This window comes from Podarcis filfolensis (assembly GCF_964270895.1).
Source record: "Podarcis filfolensis genome assembly, chromosome: 14".
Classification (NCBI taxonomy): domain Eukaryota; kingdom Metazoa; phylum Chordata; class Lepidosauria; order Squamata; family Lacertidae; genus Podarcis; species Podarcis filfolensis.
Genome location: NC_139616.1, coordinates 24,070,595 through 24,096,447, shown reverse-complemented (window position 1 = coordinate 24,096,447; position 25,853 = coordinate 24,070,595). Strand labels below are relative to the sequence as shown.

General features: G+C 46.9%; 1 protein-coding gene across 1 annotated transcript; it reads right to left on the bottom strand.

Moving 5' to 3' along the window:
• Positions 1-31: 31 nt before the first annotated feature.
• Positions 32-19,986, bottom strand: RASL12 (RAS like family 12). Its single transcript, XM_083587029.1, has 6 exons — positions 19,517-19,986; positions 14,121-14,245; positions 13,353-13,409; positions 6,208-6,281; positions 4,410-4,600; positions 32-3,565 (listed from the first exon to the last, which is right to left on the bottom strand). The coding sequence occupies exons 2-6, from the start codon at positions 14,236-14,238 to the stop codon at positions 3,181-3,183; spliced, it is 825 nt and encodes a 274-aa protein (XP_083443155.1). The 5' UTR covers positions 14,239-14,245; positions 19,517-19,986; the 3' UTR covers positions 32-3,180.
• Positions 19,987-25,853: the final 5,867 nt, after the last annotated feature.

Below are 25,853 nucleotides of genomic sequence, written 5' to 3'. Positions count from 1 at the left end.
ATGAATAAATGAACACATTTACATTACAAAGTTACATATATAGCTTTTATATACGCAAATGGAACCAGGAGTGGTAATTAATCCCTATGAATGAATGCACAAGGCTTTGGTATTACAGGATCCTAGGGCTGAATAAATCAAACCCTAAACAGAGAAGGGGAGGGGGAGGGGAAATTGCAATTGTGCCAACAAGCAGAATGAAACAAAAGATTCCACACTTGGCTTTCCCAAAGTTTCCTTCATCAAAATATTTTCCGCACCAGTTGGGTGAAATAGCAATGCTGGATTTAAAGGTCACCGCTTCCCAAGAAGCATCAAGATAGAAGTTAAAGTTGGTTCTGCACACACAGCCCACTTCCTTCCTACTCCCCTTGCGGAAAAAGAGAACAGATGGGGAAATAAATCAATGGTCTTTATTATGAAAGTGCCGGGCTGGTTTTCTTCACTCTTAGTTTCTTGGTTACCTTTAGAGCACCATTGCTGCATGTTGTCATTCGATTGCAAAATAATTTGGGGCAAGTGGGAAACAGATCAGACTTAGAAGGGAAAAAGAAGAAAAGGAAGGCATTCTAAGTTAAGGCACCATTTAACTCATTATGTACTTCAGTTGAGCAGGCAAAATGATACTGGGTGTTTACCGAGGTCAGATCTAACTGATGCTGGGTTTGTACTAGTTTAATTGCCACCTCTTTATCCACACACCCTTCCACTGCCTGATACTGAGAACTGTAGTTTCAGCGCCTCCACCAGACTTCTGTACATAAGGCTATAATGGAGGATAGGACTATCAATGGCTGTGCTGTTCCTTCAAAGTCAGAGCCAGTGGCTTGGAATCATAGGCGTGAAGAGTGCTGCTGTTCCTCTAAGGTCTGACTTGTGGATATCTTTTAGGTTGGCCACTGTGAGAACAGGGTGTTGGACTAGAGGGGCTTGGCCAGATCCAGTAGGGAAATTCTTACGTCCTTATTTTGAGAGTGCTGTTGCACTTAGGGGCAGCTGGTTAGCCAGTGTGAGAACCAGATGATGGGTTAGATGGGCTTTTACCTTATATTCCCCTATTAGAAACCTCCCAGCCTCCCTCACAGATGCTTCTCTGGGCCCTGAAACTAGTTTAAGGACAGAAATACAGTGGTACCTCTGGTTACATACTAATTAATTCCGGAGGTCCGTTCTTAACCTGAAACTGTTCTTAACCTGAGACACCACTTTACCTAATGGGGCCTCCCACTGCTGCTGTGCCACCACCGCACAATTTCTGTTCTCATCCTCAAGCAAAATTCTTAACCCAAGGTACTATTTCTGAGTTAGTGGAGTTTGTAACCTGAAGCGTATGTAACCCAAGGTACCACTATAGATGGGACCTCAATGGCATGGATGCAGTTGGCATCTTTGTTCTTGTGAGGTGTAAACAGCAGCCACAGTGGAGCCTGACCAGCTTGGGTCTGTTACAGGGTGGGCTGGGGGCACGCGAAGATTGCGAAGTTTGGTTCTCTTTCCTCCTGCCACAGTCCACAACTACAACAACTGCCCCTTAGAAGCTGCTATTTGCATTTCAAGGGAAGCTCTCTTTGCCTTGCACAGCAGGAAAAGAGTGTAACTTACCTGCCCCACCATTGTAGTTTTGAGGCTATTCAGGTGTCTTTGGGGCTGTTTTGTTTACATGACAAAAAAAACCTTTTTTGGGGTGGGGAGTAGCAATGTGGTCCAATGATGTTTATTGTCGTGTCACACCTCACCCACTGTTGTGAGTGAAATTTAGGGGTGCCAATTTGAATAAAATATTTCAGGGGAGCCCAAGTAAGCCCTGCCCTGCATAATCAATCACAAGATGTGGCACACACAAACACCATTTGAATGGCAATGCCCATTAACTTGGCCCCGCAAATATTTTATTGGGGAGTTGGCACCTATGGTGGCAGGCCTGTATCTTAGCCATAAAGCCAGAGTTCTGTGACACTGCAGTGTGAAAGGAACATTAGAAATCAGTTCAGAAGTGCTAGCAGGAAAATGAACACAATTCTGAATGCACCCTAGGTTTGCAGTGTGTACTTGAATGTGCTGTGTGTGTGTGATGCCCAGCACAGATTCTCCGGTTTGCAAATGTGCCCACAGGCCAAGAAAAGCTGGTGACCCCTGCTCCAGGAGCGCTGACGGAAAATGTATGCAAGGAACGATATGCCATTCTTTCACCAGGGGGCTCTGTGTCCCTTTAGCCTGTTCTTTGGCAGTGCGTTGGAAAGCTGGACGTGGAGGCATCCTCAATACCCAAACAACAGGCACTTTTTGTTTCAACGGCACATGCGTCATGTGCCCCTGCCCACACACCCCAGCACATTTGCCTGTCCTCCTGCTATCTCCATCTGCTACCTCCGTTTCCTAGCCTATCACACACACACAGATTGGTGGTTACAAAATGCCATTCATAATGCAGACAAACTTTGCAAGAGTGACAAAAGTATGCAAGTATGCGATGCAATTTCTGCCGGTTGTAAGGTATCTGTGCTTTGGGTGCAGAATTTGAAAAAAGGTCTTGGAGCAGCGTCAATACTAATCCTGGTCAAACTGCATGCAGCACAGTCGCTTAATGCCGTTAGCCCTCCAGTTTTGGCATTGGCATAGCAGGCTCTGATGGAGCAGGGAGAAATGGGTTTGGGGTTGCTGACCAGGGTTGGACTTCAGTCACTTTGGAAGGGGGAGCAGGGATGTCAGCTCTTCTCGTTTCATCTTCCTGAGGAGTAGAGAGCCCCAGTGGAAGCGGGGGAGGATTTTGATCAGCCGGGTTGAGGGAGAGCAGAAAGCAGCACAGCAGTGACTGAACTGGAGCCTGAACAGGAGGGTGCAGCCTTGTCACTGAAAACCACTACTGTTGGAGGTGTTAGGTCCCAAAACAGCAGCCGCTGGGAATCACAAATAGGGAGAGTTGCTGTTCCGCTCATGTGCTACTTGTGTTTTCCCCATAAGCATCTGTTGGTCACTGTGAGAACTGGTCATTGGACTAGATGAATCTTTAGCAAGGCTCTTTTTATGTTCCCAGCATGCTTTGCTCTAGTACGAGAGACCACACGGAAAGCAAGGAAGGCCAGTACACCAGCCTTTAAGATGGCTGCTGAGGGTTAATGCAGTCAGGCAAAGGGCCCCAACTTGCTCTCCCATCCTGAAGCAGCCCTTTGCAGGCTCCCTTCAAAAGATCTTAAATCCCTTCAGTAATGTCAACGTTGGAGCCTTCCTCTTGCTCTGGGCCCTGGAGGATTTTACCGTGACCAGCTTGGCCTGGGCCACCGAAGGGATTTCCTTGAAGTTCACGGTGGAGAGAGTGTTGTAGGTGCAGCTGGCCAGGCCGTGCTTGGAGGCCATGGCGGCTGGAGGGACGAGGTGAAGGGACGGCTTCTCCTCGATGATGAACAAGGGGCGGACCGCCATGTGCCTCTCCATCTCCCGCCTCACCTCACGCACCGCCTCGTGGAACATGTGCTGCACAGATTCAAAATCCAGGCAGGCCGAGACTTCGTAGAAGGAGGAGCCGTACTTGGAGGCCAGAGAAATCCCCTCAGCTTTGGTCACCTGCCTGAGAAAAGAAATCAGAAATGGTCACTCTCCAACAGACCATTTGACCTATAAACAACCCCTGCTCAAATGGTGCTCTGGGGATCTAGGCATTGCAAGGCCTGGGCTAGGGACTCTGATGGTGGGTGAATCTGGCCATTTTGGTTTTTCTGTTTCTCATTTCTCATTAAGTTCAGTTCTCCACATTTCAGTTTCTGAATTTGTTTTTTTGTTTGTTTTTTGTTTTAAGAAAATTCATAAGATTTTGTGTGAACTGCTCCTGATAACATTTCTGCAAAGCATGCTTTCACTAATATATTCCCTTCTTTAATGATTTTTTGTATGTTATTTTGCATGCATTTTTATGCACACTTCATGCTAGCGTATGGAATTTTGCACACGTTTCTTGGCTGGGGAACTGCATGGCAAAATTCAGAGAAGTGAGAATTTTGAAAGATGTCTGAGTTTCAGTTTGCATATTTCAGAAAATGCAAATTAAGTAGATGCCCCTTCATAGGTCTGGCTGGTAGATCATGGGGTTCTGGTTTTATTAAACTTGATTCAGAAAACCTGAAGTCCCCCAGCCCCAATATAGGGTGCTCAATTTTACATCATCATTTGAACTAAGCAGCCTGTTTGGGGAGCATCAGGCTTCTTCATCATTCTCATTTATGGGGAAGGGCCATAAGTCCATGGTACAGTGTCTTGCCTTGTATGCAGAAGGTCCTAAGTTCAATCCCTGGCATCTCCAGGTAGGGCTGGGAGTGACTACTGCCTGAAACCCTGGAGAGCTGCTGCCAATCAGTGTAGACAGTAATGAGCTGGATGAACCAATGGTCTCAGTAGGTGCTTGCTTCAAGCATTACCTGTATTGTTCCATGTCCAGCTTGTTCCCCACCAGGAAAACCGGAGATTCATGCTGGGCGTTTTTCAGGTGCAGTGCTATGATGTCCAAGTATTGCTGGCTTCCCTCAAAGCTCTTCCGGTTGTCAATGCTGTAGACCACCATGAATGCGCTGGCCCAATTCAAGTATCGCTCGCAGCTCACTGGCACATCCTAGCAGGGAACCAACCACATGGGGATTATTAGTGACTATCTGGGTGGTCACTGAGGACAGCATGTTGGACTAGATGGGCCATTGGCATGATCTAGGAGGCTCGTCTTATGTTCTTAAATTGCATTTGAAAATTTATTTACCAATCCCATGCATATCCTGCTCTTCCTCCTCAAAAAGGAGAGAAAATTTAAATGAAATTCTCATGGGTGGCTGAAGGTTGTTTGTGATTTCATTCTACAAATCATCTTTCCAGTGGTCCACACTCTGCAGCCTTCCTGGGTATCCATGATGAGAAGGCAACATGAGGCAACTCCTCTCATCGGGCTGTTTCAGAACAGGAAATGCAGGCACCTGGGGAGGCTGCAGTATAACTGCCTCAGTACAATAGAAAGGATGCTTGTAAGGACCTGGTAACTCCCATCTTCATTTTAACCTCGCAACAAACCTGCAAGGTTGGGTAGGCTGGAAAATGGTGACTTGTCCGAGGCCATCCTGTGAACTTAACTGCTGTGTGAGATTTTTTTTTTTTTTTGCTGTGTGAGATTTGAACCCGGGTCTCCCCAAGCCTAGTCCCACACTGCACCAAGTACGCTGAATGGCTCTTGGTGTAGTGGCTAGAGTGTTAGGCTAGGGCCTGAGAGACCAGGGTTCAAATCCCCACTTGGCTATGAAGCACCTTGCGCGGTACCCATAAGAATTTCACTGCCTCTTAGCCCAACCAACCTGACAAGGTTTTTGTTGGGATTCAAGAAGGAGGGTAATCCATGTAGGCCACCTTTGGCTCTTTGCAGAAGAAGGTGGGGGGTATAAATGCAACAAATAAATTAAACTTCATAGCTGTTTCCTCCAGGAATTTGTTTATCCCCGCCCCTTTAAAAGCAACTAAGGACAGCAGCACAACTTATAACAGCAGTGAGTTCTGCAAGTTGGTCACAGGAGTTATTAGAAGGGTTTCCTTTTCTCTGTTCCGCCTCTACAGCCAACCAATGAATGCCACTGGGTGACCCTGCCTTCTAGTGCTACGAGGGAGAAAGAATTCTCTCCATCCCCAGACACCATGTATAATGTCAAAAATCTGCATCGTGCCTTGTTATTTCTAAACTGAAAAACTTTCAAAATGCTTTGGTTATTACTCACAAGAAAGGTGCTGCAGGCCAGCTGCTAGCAGCTCCCCTCCTCTTCCTCCTGCTTTTGTCCATTGTTTGCAGCATTAGAAACAAGATCCATTATGCAATTTGACTCCTGATGTTCCTGGGGCAAACTAATCCTCAGAGCCTTATAAGAATGGGGCATTTTGTTCCTGTGCTAAGATAGGCTTGCAGGCTGGCTTTGGCATTCATCCATTTAATCTGTCATTCTGCCTTTCAAAAGAAGGCAATTAAAAGAAGCTTGGTTTTAAAATAAACCTTATTCTATTTACCTGACTGTCCCTAATAAACTTTAAAAATATTCCAGGGCAATGAAGAGGAGAAAGAGGCAACTTGACTCCAGTGTCCAAAGCATAATGTGCCTCTGGTGAACAGAAATGCTCAAGTTCACAGTAAGAAAGTGCATTAATGGTGCAGTTGCAAAGGAGCCTTTGTGCCAGGACTCCATTCTCCATTACCTGGTCGGCTGTATCCATGACCTTCAGTAGAACTGGTTGTTGGTCCACCACCTCTTCTGACGCATATGTGTCCTCTGCAAGACAATGGTTTTTAAAATGGCATTAATCTAGAAGCAGACCAGCTTCTAAACCCAAACCCAAGCCATTACTACATTAGCCACTGTGATCCACGCGACGGTCACCTCCAGACTGGATTATTGTAACTCGCTCTACGTGGGGCTGCCCTTGAGACTGACCCAGAAACTCCAGCGGGTGCAGAATGCCGCGGCGAGACTCCTTACGGGGTCTTCACTGCGAGATCACATTCATCCGGTGCTATACCAGCTGCACTGGCTCCCGGTGGAGTACAGGATCAGGTTTAAGGTGCTGGTTTTAACCTTCAAAGCCCTATACGGCCTAGGACCCTCGTACCTACGGGACCGCCTCTCCTGGTATGCCCCACAGAGGAACTTACGGTCTTCAAATAAAAACATCTTGAAGGTCCCAGGCCACAGAGAGGTTAGGCTGGCCTCAACTAGAGCCAGGGCTTTTTCGGCTGCGGCTCCAACCTGGTGGAACGCCCTGTCACAAGAGACAAGGGCCCTGCGGGACTTGACATCTTTCCGCAGGGCCTGCAAGACAGAGCTGTTCCACCAGGCCTTTGGTCAGGGCACAGCCTGACTCCCTCCTTTGGCAATCTTTACAGAACTTTAGTTTATGGTTGCCATCAATTTTGATTTTAATTAATCTTTATAATGTTTTTATAATGTTGCACTATTTTAGTGTTGTTAGCCGCCCTGAGCCCGGCTTCGGCTCGGGAGGGCGGGATATAAATAAAATTTATTATTATTACTAGGGTGGTCAACAGGACTGCAATACCTCAATGACTTCCTCTCTCCATATAAACCTACCCAGACTCTGAGATCATCATCTGAGGCCTTTCTTCATGTGCCTCCTCTATTAGAGGTCCGGAGGGTGACATCGCAACAATGGGCCTTTTCTGCAGTGGTCCCCCATTTGTGAAATGCTCTCCCTAGGGAGGTTCATCTGGCGCCTTCATTATACACCTTGAGGCGCAAGGCAAAACATTCCTCTTTAACCAGGCCTTTGGCTGATGGACATCCAATGCCCTTTAAAAGTGTGTTGGGTGGTTTTTCTTGTTCTTATTTTTATTATGCATTTTGTGTTTTTATCTTATGATTTTATCTTGCGAACCGCCCTGAGACCTGCGAGTATAGGGCAGTATATAAATGCAATAAGAATAATGATGATGATAAGGAGGAGGAGGAGGACTGGGCTCTGCACCTTTGATAGTTGCATAACCAGCTGAAAACTTCTCTTCTACACACTATTAAAGGTTCAGGAGTCCTATCCACTTTTCCACCCAGCTACCCTCAAGCAAGGGATGTGGGTGGCCCTGTGGGTTAAACCACAGAGCCTAGGGCTTGCCGATCAGAAGGTCGGTGGTTCGTTGGAAGACACAAGAACTACCCACACTGGAAGAATGGCAGACCAAGGTAATAGACTACATGGGACTGGCGGAGATGACCGGCAGAATCCGAGACCAAGGGAAAGAGACGGTGGAAGAAGACTGGAAGAAGTTTAAAATCTATCTTAAGAACTGTTGTAAAATTAATGAATGCTAAAATGTTTTGGGTAATGTAAAATAGAATTGCAGCGATTAACAATTGGATATGAGAAATAAGATCTAAAGAAAGTGTTATATTGAAATTAGGGGATGCTGAAAAGATTGATAACAGGGATGCAGAAAGGGGAGGTATGGGGAAGTCGCTGAAAGAAGGTTCAAGAAAAGAAAGGTTAAGAAAGTATACGTGTTTATATGTTTGTATGTCTATGTATTGTGTTGTATTGTTTTGTATTATGTGTGGAAAAACCAATAAAAAATTTATTAAAAAAAAACAAAAAACAGAAGGTCGGTGGTTCGAATCCCCACGACGGGGTGAGCTCCCGTTGCTCGGTCCCTGCTCCTGCCAACCTAGCAGTTCGAAAGCACCTCAAAGTGCAAGTAGATAAATAGGTACTGCTCCGGCGGGAAGGTAAACGGCTTTTCCGTGCGCTGCTCTGGTTCACCAGAAGTGGCTTAGTCATGCTGGCCACATGACCTGGAAGCTGTACGCCGGCTCCCTCGGCCAGTAAAGCGAGATGAGCACCACAACCCCAGAGTCGTCCGTGACTGGACCAAACAGTCAGGGGTCCCTTTACCTTTTACCCTCAAGCAACAGGCTATGTCAGAATGGAGCCCTTCTGTCCAGGATTCATCTAATACTTTTTTTTGCTTGAGGCTAAGTAAGATTCCATTCCATTCCACAGGCAGAAGCCAATTGGACAAGCAGTTGACTCTTATGTCAAGGCTGATGATGGGATAGAACATTCTGTGGGTTCCACACAGCTCTGTTTTCCAAAATGTTGCTACTGCCTGCTTCCCCCAGCATCTGCCTCCTGAGTGGACCCTTCCCTCTGCTTCTCACGGTAGGGCTAGCTCTGCTTCCACCCCACCATAATCAAAGCTAGATGAGCAATTGGCTGCAAGGAGAAGCCCTCAATATGTCTTTTGTCTCCTGCCACCTGGAAGGCACCAGCGATGTGTCCTGGGCTTACAGGCTGGAGTGGCTGCCTTCTGCTGTGTCTTCTGTGCTTCAAACCTAAACTGGCTCCATCACGTTAAAAATGCAAAAGTAGAAAGTGTCAAGTGCTTGACAGTCATCTCGGTCCCCTTTGGACCGATTGGCCAAAACACTGGGATCTGGAATCTGCTTCTTGCTGAGAAAGCAGGGAAAAATATTGCCTGAATGTTTCCTCTTGAATCAAGAAAAGAGATGAGTGGATAGACAGACAGTTATAGTTAGTTAGATAGATGGATAGATGGATGGATGGATGGATGGATGGATGGATGGATGGATGGATAGATAGATGATATAGATAGATAGATGATAGATAGATAGATAGATAGATAGATAGATAGATAGATAGATGATAGATAGGCGGGCAGGCAGGCAGGCAAACAGGCAAACATAATCTCTAGCCCCCTTTCCTGGAATCTCTACATTCAGGAAAGAGATTTGATAGGTCCAGACCTTTGTCACTTCTCTCTCACACACACACCTGGGCTCTCTGGTTTTCTCCTAAATTTTCCTCTCCCCATCCCAGGGCTCTGGGCTTGACTCAGAATAGTCACCTGCCAAGAATTTCTGCAAGATTACATCTCGACTGTCTTGTCACTGACACACAGATGAAGCCATTGGTAGCCTGAGCTCTTGTTCTCTGCAGATGCATCAATTAGGGGGGGGGGCGGGATGGGAAAGATGCTTTATCCCAGGTCTGATTCTTGGTCCATCTCATTCAGTATTGTCTGCTCTGACTGGCAGGAGGGTTTCAGACAGAGAGTCTTTCCCTGCCCTACCTGGAGACGCCAGGGAATGAATCTGGAAGCTTCTGCATGCAAAGTGTGTGCTCTTCCACTAAGCCTTCCCTCCAGAATCAAGCGAGATCTCCCTGCTTGCGTACATACATACAGTCAGACCCTTGGTCTATCTAGCTCAGTATTGTTCACACTGACCAGCAGCAGCTCTCCTAAGTTCCAGCTCAGAGTCCTTCCCAACCACTGGACCTCCTTCATGCAAAGCAGATGCCCCATGACCAAGCTAAGAGCTATCCTTTGCCCCTCTACAGTTTCCCTGGTTAACTAAGCAGTGCATGGGGTTGCAAAGTTTATTCTGCAAGGACAAAAGAACACCTTGCTCCATCTTCTGAAGAGTTTCCGCCGCAGTCACCAGGGACTATTTTCATCTCAGAGGATGGGCATCCCAGAGGACAAGAAACTCCACACTGGAAATTCCACCCCACCTCTTTTCTGGATTGCCCCAGAATCTGGACAATAATGACCTTCAAAGCAAAGGGGAAATTCTCTCGGTCCAATTAAAAAACATTTCCATGCCCTTTTCATTGCTCTGCTAAATGAATGCCCAGTGATTCATCTAGCAAGATATTTCCGCAGAGTAATATTTTCACAGAGACTTCAAAACTGGTGGAGCGGCATCCTCCACTCCTTTTCCTTTTGTTGAAAACAAGGTTATAATTGCTGACATTTGAAGAATGAATATTTGGGAACACAGAACCCATTAAAGTGAGGAGGCCTTCAGATGAGTTCCTGGGTTTTGCCTGCATGCATAACTCGCCATAAATCATTTGCGGCTCATTGCCGTCCGCTTTGAGGTTGGCTTATTAAAAAAAGCAGCCCCATTTGCTTGAATGCAATCAGTGGGAAAGTATGCTGGAAATGTTTAACATTGGCAGCGCAAGGTAATCCTGAGCGCTGAATTCTAGCCCAGCCAGACCCATTTGTTTTTAGAAAGAAGACCCCTGCCAAAGTTAACACATTGCAAGTTTGTGCATTCAGATAGAGCTGTTTCTGCACCATTTAGACTATGTTTAAAAATAAAAAAAGGAAGAGAGGGAATCAGGTGAATCAGGGAATATTAGTGTTTTAGGCTGCTTTCAGAAGCAAACCCATGGAAATGCATGGCAATCGTGTCCTTAAAAGTTGCATAGAAAAGGGACTCCGTATAGCTTATCACACTGCAGAATGTCAGAAATGCTGTACCCTCAACCCTTAAAAACACATTATCAAAGCAATGGCTTGGAAGTAGCAACCAAAGTACAGATTGGTCATTCGATCTGAGACCCCATCTGGACTATTGATTTAAAACAGTACCGTCCCACTTTAAGCAGTCGTGGCTTCCCTACCCCCAGGAATTCTGGGATCTGTGGTTTGTAAAGGGTGCTAGGAAGAGGGAATTGATCGTTAAACCATTTTGGGAATTGTAGCTCTGTGAGGGGGAACAGGGGTCTCCAAACAACTCTCAGCACACTTAATGAACTACAGCTCCCAGGATTCTTCAGGGGAAGACATGGCTGCTTAAAGTGGGATGATACTGTTTTAAATGTGTAGTGCAGATATGGCCTGAGTCCCATCTTCTCGTACCCTTCTTCTTCCTTCTACACACTGGCGGAGGAAGAGGAGTGCTGGGAGAGCGCACCCCCCCTGGCAGTGTGATCCCAGTAGGGTGCCATCGCGGCTGCCCCCCCGCCCACGCTGGGTCCCACGCCCCTGCAGGTGGCGTGCCCTGCCCCCAGGACACACGCCAGCCCCGCCCCTGCCTGCTCTCCGCCCCCCCCCGGAGCTGGAGCATGAAGCTCCACCACTGCTTCTACATACACCCCTGATTTACTGGTTCTTGGCAAAACATGAGAGGGTCTGTGTCTGTGGTAGAGCAGCAGAAGATGACAATTTCAGTTCCCTGCGATGTCCAGAAATTGCTGGGAAATCGAAACCTCGCAGAGCCCATATCAGTCAGTGTAGCCACTATCTGGACAACCCTGTAGCACAGAAGTGACTGAGATGTGGCCTCCCAGATGTTGCTGGTCCGCAATTCCCATCATCCCCAGACAGGGATAGTCAGGGGTAATGGGAACTGTAATCCGACAACCTCTTCAGGTTACCAGGTTGGGGAAAGCTGACTATTGCTGCCTCAATGAAATGTGCACGCCATCCACAAACCTCCCAGCTCACAAACAGTAAAAGAGAGCAACACAGAGATATTTGGAGGGTTTCGTTTTATATCCTGGCTGCCTTGCCTTTGCTTGCTACACAATCAGTGTTTTCCATCTCTGCTTCGTCGCTTGGTATGTGCTCTAAATTTGGCAGTTTGTTTTGAAACAATGGCGGAAAAAAACATCGCAACTTAAAATACCTTGGAATATTTCCGGACAAGCTCTCTCTCTCCCGCCCCCCCATCCCGCCAATTCTCCAAGAAGGCAGATGGAACGGTGGCTGATGTCTCCCAGAGACCCAACAATCAGGTCTCTTTTCTGCTTAATTATTACTGGACACTTCTAGGACAAACAACCCACCCCCTTTTTTGTGTCTCTGGTGAGTCCTTGTGGGTGAGAGTTGTAGGTCTGAGCCAAGTGATCTCAAAGTACTATTGCTCTGTTCATCCGGGAGGCAGATAAATTGTCTTTGCATAAATACTGTTACGGGTTCAGGGGTGCCCCACCCTTTCCAATTCCTGGCAAGTGTTAAAATAGAAGTCAGGCCAGTTTCCTGATGAGGTAATCACCTGAGAGATGAGCCATTAAGAGAACAAGGGAAAGGGGACTCTGTGCCAGATGCCAAAAGGGTGGAGCCCCTCCCACAACTTAGGGATTGTTAGAGGCACAAAGCCTGAATTTAGGGTTGACTAAGAAGCAAAGCAGCAAGCTGCAAAGCCAGAGAAGCAGAGCAATAGTTGATCCAATAGTTAATGCTGTGAACCCCTCCAATGTAGGCTCAGGTAAACCATTTATCATAAAGACACCATAGTCTCCGCTGTGCCTCGTTTCCAAAAGGAAATACGAACCCTGGGTGGTAAGCACGTGGAATCTCACACCGCTCAGAGACTGGAGTGGCATGCAACAATACTTATTCTCAGAGGCACATTTAGAAATACAGTGGGGTGGAAGATAAGCTCCTCTGAGGGTAGGGAGACACTTCCACCACTGCCCTCTGTTACCCAATTGAAAAGCAAACTTTTCTTGCAAAGAATAGAGAGAGCCAGTGTGGTGTAGTGATTAGAGTGTCAGACTAGGATCTGGGAGAACAGGGTTCAAATCACCACTGGGTGACCTTGGGCCAGTCATTGCCTCTCAGCCTAATCTACCTCACAGGGATGTTGTTGGGATTCAGTGAAGACGGGGAGAACCACCTTGAGCAACTCGGATGAGAAGGTGGGATATAATTGCAATAAATAAATAAATAAATTTGCACAAGCAGATCTTTGGATTTTGAGCATTTGGAGGTAGATGAGCCCCATGCCTGACTCCAGATAAGGCAGCTTCTATTGTTTCTAGGAGTTCTAAGGTTTCAGCCAGGGACCTCTCCCAGTCCTACCTAGAGATGCTGGGGATTGTATCTTAGGCCTTCTGCATACAAAGCATGTACTATGTCACTCATTTATGATCTTTCCCCATGATAAAGCAAGATTCTAGTCCTCGTGGTCCTGAATAAAGGGCTGATTTAAAAATGAACATTGGAAGAAGGAGAGGAGGAGGAAGGAGAAAGAAGGGGTGCAAGGGGAATCCATGAGATCAGAGCAAGGTCTTCTTACCTAGGTTAGGATCATATTCACTTATAAACCTCTTGGTTAGAAACTTCACTGTCAACGCTGAAAGAAGCCAGAGAAAGAGAGAGATACTTAGTTCCAGCAGTGAGTCCTCACAGAAGAGCAAAATTATTATTTTATTTATTTTGTTGCTGAAATGGATGAGAAAGACCTCAGTTTTGCACACAAGGAACGGACCCTTCTGCTTGGGACCCTATCCTGCGAAGACCTACCTTCTAGCCTGCAAGCAGTAGACATGAAGAGAGAGCAGTTCCGCTTTTGAGCAGGTGCATGGGCAGTACCACAGCTGGGACTACTGCGGCAGATGGTCCCAGGGCATGATGTGAGAGCTCATGGGACCATCACTTTGCCAAAGCTAAAGCAGATTGGGGTGTTTTTGAGGAGTAGCTAGCCTGTGGCCTTCCAGGTGTTGTTGAACTACAATTCCCATCATCCTTGACAGCTGGGTGCACTGGCTGGGGCTGGAAGTTGATGGAATCCAACAACATCTGGAGGGCCACAAGTTAGACAATCGTAGTCTTATCAGTGCCTGGTTAAGTGAGCTCCTGGGAACCACATGAACATCACTTTGGGTTCCAGGATGGACGAAAGCTGTGATATAATGGGGGGTGGGGTTTTTGTCCCTTTTCACCACCTGAGGAGAAATGGGAATGTGCTGCTCCCTGTGCGAATTAAACAGGTTCAACTTTACAAGTGAGCTGAATTACAATTTCTTCCCCCTCCCTACTCCCAGGTCCCCCAACATCTCCTAACCTGATTTTCCAGATCCTTGACACCCCAATATGGCCACGTTGCATTCCTGGGGAAAGGTGTGGAGATGGCGCTCATTCGCACAGTGGGCCGTCCGAGTCTTGCTGAACATGGAAGACATCCTCTGGCTGTGGGAACAGAAACAAATTTGGGGACATCCTCTGGTAGTAATCAGTTCGTTTTTTCTCTTTCCAGCCTGTCCCGTTGAGACAGCCTCAAGTAACAGTCACACTACATATTAAAGCACCAGGATACCATTTTAAACAGTCATGGCTTCCCCCAAAGGATTTTGGGAGCTGTCATGTGTTAAGGGTGCTGAGAGTTGGTAGGAGACACCTGGTCCCCTGCTAGAGCTTCAAGTCCCAGAATTTCCTGGGGAGAGGGATTGATTGTTAAACTACTCTTGGAGTTGTAGCTCTGGGAGGGGAATAAGGAGACTAAGGTCTCCAACTCTCAGCATCCTTAACAAATTACAGCTCCCAAGATATAGGGCTGCCATATGTCCGGGAATCAGGCTCTAAAAATGGCGTCCATGTGGATTTTTGCTGAATCTGCAAAATGTCTGGGAAAACCTGGACATATGGGCGAGTTGTTGTTGTTGTTGTTGAGTTGTTTAGTCATGTCCGACTCTTCATGACCCCATGGACCAGAGCACCCTATGGGCAAGTAGAGTGATTTCATAGAATCATAGAATCATAGAATCATAGAGTTGGAAGAGACCACAAGGGCCATCGAGTCCAACCCCCTGCCAAGCAGGAAACACCATCAGAGCACTCCTGACATATGGTTGTCAAGCCTCTGCTTAAAGACCTCCAAAGAAGGAGACTCCACCACACTCCTTGGCAGCAAATTCCACTGTCAAACAGCTCTTACTGTCAGGAAGTTCTTCCTAATGTTTAGGTGGAATCTTCTTTCTTGTAGTTTGGATCCATTGCTCCGTGTCCGCTTCTCTGGAGCAGCAGAAAACAACCTTTCTCCCTCCTCTATGTGACATCCTTTTATATATTTGAACATGGCTATCATATCACCCCTTAACCTCCTCTTCTCCAGGCTAAACATGCCCAGCTCCCTTAGCCGTTCCTCATAAGGCATCGTTTCCAGGCCTTTGACCATTTTGGTTGCCCTCCTCTGGACACGTTCCAGTTTGTCAATGTCCTTCTTGAACTGTGGTGCCCAGAACTGGACACAGTACTCCAGGTGAGGTCTGACCAGAGCAGAATACAGTGGCACTATTACTTCCCTTGATCTAGATGCTATACTCCTATTGATGCAGCCCAGAATTGCATTGGCTTTTTTAGCTGCCGCGTCACACTGTTGGCTAATGTCAAGTTTGTGGTCAACCAAGACTCCTAGATCCTTTTCACATGTAGTGCTCTCAAGCCAGGTGTCACCCATCTTGTATTTGTGCCTCTCATTTTTTTTGCCCAAGTGCAATACTTTACATTTCTCCCTGTTAAAATTCATCTTGTTTGTTTTGGCCCAGTTCTCTAATCTGTCAAGGTCGTTTTGAAGTGTGATCCTGTCCTCTGGGGTGTTAAAAAGGGAGATGTTCCCAATAAAGGCCAACAACTTTGACCAGATTTTCACTTTGGGGAATATGCAACCCTAGGACACACTTCTAATAATTTTAATAATTTGGTTTTTCTTAATTGCACAATAAGCAGGCACGCTGCCAGAAGCACAAGCATGTTCACTAATTCCTTGGTGGATATGAAGTTCAAGGTAGAAGTAAACTGGGGGCAGGATACCTAGTGGACTCCCCCCCCCCCCCCCGTAGTACATACCAAGCTGGTTTTGAATATATTCTGAGAAGTCCCTGCAGATCATTCCACAACCAGCCAGTGGTCACAGAAGCCGGCCTTCTCGATGACATCATGCACCCTCTGGAATGTTCTCCCTCAGGTGATTAAGGAGGCAGATATGGTAATGACCTCTGAACACCTCATGAAAACTTATACCGGTATGTTGTTTACTCCAGATTTCCTGGACTTGGACTCTTAGTTTTTTAATTATCTGTTTTGTAAGCTGCTCAGTTTAATCTGTGATTTGTAGTTCGGGTCTGTTTTTCCTTAGCTTTTAGGAAAGCTTGTACTTTTCTACGAATTGATACCAATGTTTTGTTTGATTGCCTCGGAGATAAAATTTTTTATTAAGTGATATTTTTAAATTAAATAAATAAATGGTGTGATTTACTGTTTTCTAGGACAATTTCTTTCTTCTGAAATTGTGAAAACCAAGCTGTTACAACATCCCCCCAAGGCCCTGCTGTGCACTGTCAATGAAGACTAGAGTTTGTCCACAGAACTGGCATGACATGTTCAAAGTCTGTGATGTCAGGGTAGCCAACATGGCAAACCTGTAAATCTTGTTGAGCTACAATTCCCATCAGCCCTGTACCCTTGGCCATGGTGGCCAGGGCTGATGGGACCTGTAGTCCAACAAGATATGGAGAGCACCATGTTGGCTACCCCTGCTGTGGGGTGTTCACAAAATCCCATTTGTGCTTCTGCTCAGCGGGCACAATAGGTTTCTTGATAACTTCCAAGCCTGCTTAGAAACGTAGGAACTGCTTTCTACCACACCAGACCATGGTCCATCTTGCTCAGTGCTGATTGGCTTCAGGGTTTGGGGCAGGAGTCCTTCTCAGCCCTACTTGAAGATGTCATGGATTGAACTGGCGACCTCCTACATGCAGAGAAATGTTCTAGTGTTGAGTTATGGTCACTCCCCATTTTGTCCATCTAGCTCAGGATAGTCTGCATCAGGGGAAGTGAACCTGGTGCCCTCCAGGTTTCACTGGGCTCCCATCATCCCTGTTGGACACATTGGCTGAGGCTGATGGGAGTTATAGTCCAACAATATTCAAAGGGCACCATGTTAGTTGTCAGTGGTCTACAGTGATTGGCAGTGGCTCTCCATGATTTCAAAAATGGCTGTTTCCCTGCCCTACCTGGAGATGCTGAGGACTGAACCTTCTGCAAGCTAAGCATGTGCACTGCCATTGTGCTACAGATCTTGAGAATGACCAACGAAGATGATGGCAGGACAAAGAACATTATTTGAAGCCCTTGTTAGCAAAAGGATTTCAGCTTGTGCAAAAGAACTTGCCCCTCTCCTCTCATCTCAGGTGCCACCCACCCTCCCCATATCTGTTCTGTAGAGTTGGGGGGAAACCCCAGAACAGGTTTAGGGGGTGCATGGGGACTGCAATGAATCTGGCTGGTGGTTGTTGGTTTAAGCCCACTCAGGAACAGCTGTGGGCAGGATTCATGCTTTGCAGGGGGTTGGACTAGATGACATTCAGAGTTCCTTCCAAATCTGTGATTCTATGGGTCAAAGTAGAGAAAATTCTGTTGCACAAGCAGAAATCCTTGCACTAATAGAACGAGCGGCTTAGCGCAGCTTTGGATGCAAGTCAAAATGAAGATGTGTGTTCATCATAGGAAATGATGCCTCCTTCATGCCACTCTTAACTCTTGACTATCTCCTGTCTAACAAAGTAAGAGGCTTTGAGGATCAAGTCTGGTCATCATGAAAAACAAGGAACATCTGACTCATTCAAGGACTTCCTCCAGTTCTCATGAGATGAGTTAATTTTCTGTCCTTGGCATAAAATTACACTCATCCCTGGCAAAGTGGGGATCATTAAGGCATCTCTGCTTCCCACGATCGTCTCCAGGAAACCACTTGAACAAGATGTGAAACCAACAGCCTTTCCTGCTCTTAAAACTGTTAGCCAGAAGCGCAAATGTTCTCAAACCTGGACATTTCCCATTCCCATCATCACCTCTCTGAACTGGGTGTCACACACCCTTTCCTAGGTGGGAAGGGAACTCTTCAGGGCTTGCTTTGTGGACAGGGAGCAGAACTTTCTGCACATGCCCAGAGGCACTGCCTGGTTTGTCATTCCTTTCCATAAGCTGACCTAGAACCCTGGATCTGGAAACAGGGTCCAAGGCTAAGTCCAGGCGATGATGACTGGCTGAAGTGAAGCTCCTGTTTGCATGTCAGCTCCCAGGTTGCAGTCTTACAACTTTCGAGCTGACAAGGTCCCTGATTTTAAATCATGAGCGATGCACTTAAATGGTGCTTCATGGAGGGAGGAGGTCACTGCCCCAAGAACCTTACAATCTAAACAGCAAGCAACAGTTACGAGGGGAGGGGAGAAAAATGTAGAGGCTACGTGGGCAAAGGGTGACTGGCATTCTGTAAACAGGTTTCACACCAGCACAGTAAGGGACATCTGTCAAAACCCTCCTGGGTGAGACTGACACTGAGCTGGTCAAGCATTCTGTTTCCATTCAGATGCCTCTAGAAAGCTCACAAGCCAAGGCTATAGCTCTTCTGAGATGTCTGTCTCCGATATCTGACATCCAGAGTTAGCCCTGAATATGAAAGTCTGGGAGCTGCAAATAGGTAGACCAATAATTCATCCCCTCATCCAGCCAATAATTCTCTAAAAGTCTGGTGGTGACGGGCAATATTTTCCTCCATAGAGTATTGAGGCTGATAGGAGAGATGCAACAAGGCCCAGAGTATGCATCCTTGTTCCCTGTGCTCTACTCTTCCTCCTCCCTCCTGATCTGTTTTCCTTTAGTGTTGTGTCTTTTTAGATTGCAAGCCTTCTCCCCCCCCCCATGAAAAAGTCAGCAGTAAGCTGCTCTGAGAATTTTATTCTTCTTTTTGGCTGAAGAGTGGGAGATTTAATTTATTTTGATAGATAACTTTAAAAAGTAACTAGAACAAGCAGAATGCTGTAGAAGCCTACACAACCTGTTCAAGCAGAAAAGACAGTGGAACAACAACAACAACAAAAAGCCCTGCAAGGACATCTATGTCTCAGTCATGCCTTCAGCTCTCTTTTCCTCCTATTTTTGGAAGATGGGCCATGTCTCAGAGGTAAGGGCATCTGCGTCGCATGCAGAACAGCATCTCCAAGTAAGGCCAGAATGTCCTCTTCCCGAAATCCTGGAGAGCTGCTGCCAGTCAGTGTAGACAATACTGAGCTAGATCAATGGTTTAACTCTGTGTAAGGCAGATTCCTATGCTCCTATGTCTTAAATCCATTGGCTGACTCTCCCATCCCCCATTCAACCCCACATGACACAGGTGCCATGCATTCCCTCCTTCCTTTGGCCTCAGGGTCACTGGGATTTGGGAAGCTGCCTTATTCTGAGTCAGACCACCAGGTCCATCTAGATCGGCATTGCCTGCTCTGACTGGCAGCTGCTCTCAAGGATTTCAGAGGGAGGATGTTCCCAGACCTACCTGGAGAGATGCTGTTGGGGATAGAACCTGGGATCTCCTGCATGCAAGGCAGATGCTCTACCACGGAGCTACCAAGAAGTAGCAAAAATGGACCACCAGCAGCAGCAGGAGCAGCAGCAGCAGCAGCTCACCTTCAGATTAGAGCTGGATCGCCATGGGACCTCTCGGCAAGACACAATCACTTGACAGCCACACATCCACAACTGTTTCCACCTTCGAGAGTCCCTCTCCAAGGCCTCCCTCCCCGAATCAAAGCAGGGAGTGAGCAACGAGGAGGTCCCCCCCTTCTCTCTCACCGCTGGGAACAAAGAGGTGTCTGCTTGCTCCCCACAGCTGCAGGTCACTCCGATTTGACTTGAATGAATGAGGCAGAGGAAGAGGAACTCCCGTTCCCTGAGACTTTCGCCAGCTGAGCCCTTGCCAAACTCCTTGTAAGGAAAGCTGCTGCCTCTCCTGGCCTCTGATGGACGGAGTTTCCCATCAGCAAAGGGCAGGCTTAAGAGGAGGAGGCCTTTTCTTCTGGGCGAATAATCAACATCATATAAAAGATGCCCAGAATGGGGGAAGGGAATCTTTCTGGCTTCATTCTTAAAGTAGAACCACCTACATGCCCCCACCGCAGCAGAGCCATCTTTTTGAGCCTACCCTGTGTTGCAGGTTGATAATAAAGCTTTCCTGAGATTTTCACCATACAGTAAAAGGCACCCACCCACCCACAACCCACACAAAGAATAATAAAGAAAAGAAGATAGAAACAGACACAATTTTCTCTCACAAGTGCATCCCATCCTTTGTCCCATTCAGAAAAATATGTGTCACCCCCCCCCCCGCCAGCTATCACCTAGGAACATCTTTTTCTTCTGACAGCCTCTCATCCTGGGAGATTTCCCCTTCCCTCTCTCACGCAGGGTCCTTCAAACAGTCCACCAACTCCATCTGCATGCAATTCTTACCCAAATACAGGTTGATTAATTAATAGGCTATTAAGAGAGGAAATGATAATACGTTTATATCATTATGCATGGCAAGGAGAAAGTTGGTAGAGACAAGGGCAGTGGCGTAGGAAGGGGGGCGGAGAGGGAGGGCCACCCCAGGTGCCACTCTGGGAGGGGTGACAAGAAGGCCTCTGCCTCCCCCCAGCTATAGAGTGGCCGAGGGTGCCTGCAGTCTGCATGGGTGCCACCCTTGCCTTGTATGTGAGCTTTAGATAGGGCCATGCACCTTTTAGAGCAGGGTTCCCCAGCTTTTTGGATGCATTTGGAAATCTAACAGTATGTTTTGGGCACTACAAAATGCCCATTTTGCAGAAGGAAAAGTGGTGAGGCTCAAACTCCTCTCCTCCAAACAGGCATATGCCCCCAAACAAATAAAACACAGAACATAAAGTGGAAGCAGGCACCCCCAACCAAATAGCCCCACCAAGGGCCAATCTAGCTCAGTATTGCCTACACTGGCTGGCAGCAGCTCACCATTCACACGTGGAGGTGTCACAGATTGAACTTCGAAGTTTCTGCATGCAAAGCAGATTTTCTACCATGGAGCCACAGTCCTTCTACACAACTATTAAAAATTGTGGTAGGCATATTAGTCCTTGCGGTGGACTGTGCAAGTCCTTGCATACGGACTGCGCATGTGTGGCATCCCATATGGACTGCGCTGCCCTGGGTGCCAGAGAGGGTTCCTCCGCCACCGGACAAGGGTTGTTGTTGTTTTCTTCCTTTCTTTCTCATGACGCTAGAATTTATGGGCATCCATAAGTTGGATGATTCAGGACAGAGAAAAGGAAGGACTTCTTCATACAGTTGAACAGTTAAACTGTGGAACTCACCCCCACAGGAGGCAGTGATGACCACCAACTTAGAAGGCTTTAAAGGAAGACTGGTGAAATTGAGGGAGGAGAAGTCTATCAATGGCTACTAGTCAGGAAGGCTATGCTCTGCCTCCATAGACAGAGGCAGGAATGCTTCTGAATGCCAGTGGCTGTGAATCGCAGGTGGGGACTGTGCTCTTGCACAGAGGTCCTTCTTGTGGGTTTCCTACAGACCTCTGGTTGGCCACTGTGAGACCAGGACGCTGAGCTGGTTGGGCCTTTGGTCTGATCCAGCAGGCTCTACTTACATCCTTATTTTTTCAAAGTTTGGAGTGAGCACTTGCCAGCTCTTTATTTCGACAGCTCAATCACGGTAAGCGAAGGCAGCAGCGTCGAGAGACGGCTTGGCTCAGGGAAGTGACCCCGACGGCATCTGTCGCCAGGGCAGGGAGGACTTTGCAAAGCAACGGAGCATAAATATTTAGGAAGGTAAAAGCATTGCCATCCCTTTCGTCATGCCAACATGCGCCTTTGCGTTGGCGTCTCTGTTTTGTTTTCTATTCTTGGACTCAGAGCAGGGCTCCTCTTGGCTTGGATCAGGGTATGTGTTTTGCATGCAGAAGGTCCCAGGTTCCGACCCCAAGAGCTCCAGTTAGAAGGACCAGAACTTGTCAGGCTAGCAGAGAGCTCATTCTTTCAGAGAGATGCTTTTTGTCTGCGTAGGCAGAAGCAGATCAAGGCTTGGCGAACTAACAGAGGATGGGGACTCCCATTGCTGGACTCCCATCAGCCCCAACCAGCATTGGAGTCAGGGAAGATGGGAATTGCAGAATTGGAGAATTGTAGAGTTGGAAGGGACCCTGAGGGTCATCTAGTCCAACCCCCTGCAATGCAGGAATCTTATGCCCAACATGGGGCTCAAACCCATAACCCTGAGATTAAGAGTCTCATGCTCTACAGACTGAGCTATCCCAGGTATCCTTCCTATTCCAGCAATATCTGGAAGGAGCTACGTACGCTGGCTATGCCTGGACTAATGGTCTGTTTTGCTGGCAGCTCTGCTGACAAGAGTGTCCCCTGAGGACAGTTGCAAGTCATGGGAGAGGTCAAGGCTTGCTTGCAAGTGGAAACTGTTCAGTGTGCAGCAACACCACATCGCAGGGAGCGTGCTCAGTGGATTGCGCGACACAGATGGCAAAGCCCTTGCCTTGTATGTGAGCTTTAAGTTAGGGCCGTGCACCTGTTAGAGCAGGGCTCCCCAACTTTTCTGCATGCATTTGGAAATCTAACAGTATGTTTTGAACAGTACAAAATGCCCATTTCGCAGAAGGAAAAGTGGTGAGGCTCAGACTCCTCTCCTCCAAACAGGCATACACCCCCAAACAAATAAAACGCAGAACATAAAGTGGAAGCAGGCAACCCCCCCAAGCAGGCACCCCCAACCAAATAGCCCCACCAAGGGCCAATTTAGCTCAGTATCGCCTACACTGGCTGGCAGCAGCTCACCATTCACACTTGGAGGTTTCACGGATTGAACTTCGAACCTTCTGCAGGCAAAGCAGATTTTCTACCATGGAGCCACAGTCCTTCTACACAACTATTAAAAACTGTGGTAGGCATATTAGTCCTTGTGGTGGACAGAGCAGTGAATCCAACAGCATAATATTTTCATTGGGACCAACTAAGAAGTCACAACAACTTGGCTGAGTCCTTGTATCGTGCTTGCTGTTTGTATAATGCTGCTGTTGCTTTTGGATGTCATTTACCAAAAGTGGAAGGATCCTGCAGGCCTCCTTAGCATCTTCTCACTCTATTGCCTAGCTTTAACACAGCCTTCCCCAACCTGGTGCCCTCCAGCTGTTTTGGACTACACCTTCCATCAGCCCCAGCCAAGATGGCCTTGCTGGTTGGGGCTGATGGGAGTTTTAGTGCAAAGCAGCCGGAGGGCACCAGGCTGGGGAAGGCTGCTTTAATATCTGACTATGGTGGTTGATGTCCAAGAAGGGAAACTGGGGCACCTCCCACTTCCCCAAACATTTATACAGGGATACAAGGCGCCAATCAAATGGGCGGGGTATAAATAGTAAAACAGTAGTAAAATAGTAGTTGTAGTAAAGCAGTAGTAAAGGTGTAGTAACATTACAGTACAGTACTAAAGTTATGGTAAAGTGATAGTAAAGTTGCAGTAACATTGGAAAGCCGACCCAAGTGGCTGGGGCTACCCAGTCAGACAGGCAGGATATATATAGTAAAGCTGTAGTAAAGCAGCAGCAGTAGTAAAACAGTAGTAGTAGTAATAGTAAAGTAGTAGTAGTAATAATAATAATAATAATAATAATAATAATAGTAAAGTAGTAGTATTAAATCAGTGGAAAAATAGTAGCAGTAAAGCAGTAGTAAAGTTATATAAAGTTATAGTAAAGTTGTATTAGAGTCATAAGTAAAATGGTATTAAAGTAGTACTAGTAAAGTAGTAGAAAAGTATTGTAGTAGTAGTAGTATAGGCTGCCCCTATTTTCACCAGAGAAATGTTGTAGGGCATGCACTCCTGTCAGAGGTCTCAGTCGTGCTTTGACAGGATGCAATTGTGGGGGGGAAACACCGCAAACAAGGGCAACACAGACAAGAGTGGAGTGCTTTGCAGTGACATCACATGGATTCTCCATAAGGAATGACCAGGCAAATGATGTCCTAAACGACCAGCATGGAATCAGACAAAGAAGAGGAGAGGAGGGAAAGGGGTGCTCTATCACACTTTGCTGCTCACGAATTCTGGCAGACACCCTCCTCCTTCTGACACGGCAGGCTAAACACTGGAAGATTTACTTGAGTGCGTGTGCGATCTAATTGCAGCCATAAAACCTCCTGGAATGAAAAAGAGGAAACTGGGACACTTAATCTTCTTCCCTGCAAGGAGAAGGGAGATTCACTCTCAGGGAAGGCAGCAGCGGAACGAAGAAAACCCAGCGGCCGGTAGCAGAGCTGAGCCAAAATTTCTCAAAAGATGTTTTTCCTGAGAATTGCTTCCTCCCACCTTCAACATTACTATTTACTGAATTTATATAACACCCTTCAGCCGTAGATCACAGTTTACCACACAGAAACACAAAATGCATAAAATAATAATGATAATAGTAGTAATAATAATAATAATAATAATAATAATAATAATAATATTACCAATGCCCACCACAGTTTAAAAGGCTGTAGAATTTTTAACAGCCAAAGACCTTGTTGAAGAGGAATGTTTTTGCTTGGTGGCTAAAGATATGTACCGATGGGACCAGCTGAGTCTCCCTGGAGAAAACATTCCACAAATGCATAAACAGGGGGCCACAGGACGAGACTAGGGGGCCACAGAGGAAAGTGAGAAGTGAAGAAAAAATAATTGTTTAAAATCCTGATTGGCTGGCTATCCACTTGGCCAATCACAAGCGGGTAAGGGGGCAGCCCACCAAGGCCTACCTAGTGCTCCTTTTTGCCATGTGTGTTTTCTTAGAGCAGTCCTGGCTTCTTTCCAATGGAGAGGGCAATCGCTGAGGCTCCCATTTTGACCAGCATTTTGACCGCGACCCAGAACCCCCAGGTCAGGAAAGTGTGGTGGTGGGATGGCAATGGGTAGGGCTGGGCGAGCCGGAGCTGCCCATTGCTGCCACCAGTTCTGGGCCCGGTGGCAGCCTGGGCCTGACTCTGCAAGGTGCAGGGTGCGATCCACCCCAGCGCCTAGAGGATCAGGGCCTTCAGATGTTGCCCAGAGGCACAGGGCCTGTCGGTGGCATCAGCCCAGTTCTGCAAGGTATGGGGCGAAATCCGCCCCAGTGCCTAGCCAAGCGGAGTCATTTGGTGCTGCTGACTTGCATCTAGAAAATCACTAGGTGTCTACTACTCAGAAGAAAGCCACACTGATTTCAGTGGGCCTTACTCCCAGGTAAGGGTGTGGGGGGCTCTAGTGGTTTATCCAGGCAGCCAGGGCTCCTCCGGATGACAGTATCTTTTTGCACCAGGTCAGTGAGGACCACTTGCTTTTTTAAAATTCTCCCATATATACAGAACTCCCTGTGTGCCTTTTTGGACTGTATCTGTAGGTTTTCCCCTCTGTGGCAAATAACTGCAGTCTAATAAGTGTTGTTTACTTTTCATAATACATGGATCTCCCTCAGGAGGTTCTCTCCTTCCTTGGAGATTTCTAAGCAGAGGTTGGATGGACGTCTGCCATGGATGCTTTAGCTGAGCTTCCTACATTGCAGGGGGTTGCACTCAAAAGATGACCTTTGGGGTCCCTTCCTGCTCCACAATTCTATGTTTTTTTCCTGCTTCAACAATATTTCATTATGTTGCCATAACTGTATTCTGTATAAACTTTAAAAATTATAAACAAAACACGTTCTATTTACATGCAAAACATTTAAATACAGTGGTACCTTGGGCTAAGAACTTAATTTGTTCCGGAGGTCCGTTCTTAACCTGAAACTGTTCTTAACCTGAGGAACCCCTTTAGCTAATGGGGCCTCCTGCTGCTGCTGTGGCGCTGCCACGTGATTTCTGTTCTCATCCTGAAGCAAAGTTCTTAACCCGAGGTACTATTTCTGGGTTAGCAGAGTCTGTAACCTGAAGCATCTGTAACCCGAGGTACCACTGTAGCTACCTTTCTGCTGGTA

Bases quoted from the DNA above. Each gene is read 5' to 3' on its own strand.
- RASL12 (XM_083587029.1), bottom strand. From the start codon at position 14,238: ATGTCTTCCATGTTCAGCAAGACTCGGACGGCCCACTGTGCGAATGAG. The intron at 6,282-13,352 runs GTAAGAAGACCT...ATTGTCTTGCAG, and splicing joins TGAATATGATCCTAACCTAG to AGGACACATATGCGTCAGAA. The intron at 4,601-6,207 runs GTAATGGAGAAT...GTTCCCTGCTAG, and splicing joins TCATGGATACAGCCGACCAG to GATGTGCCAGTGAGCTGCGA.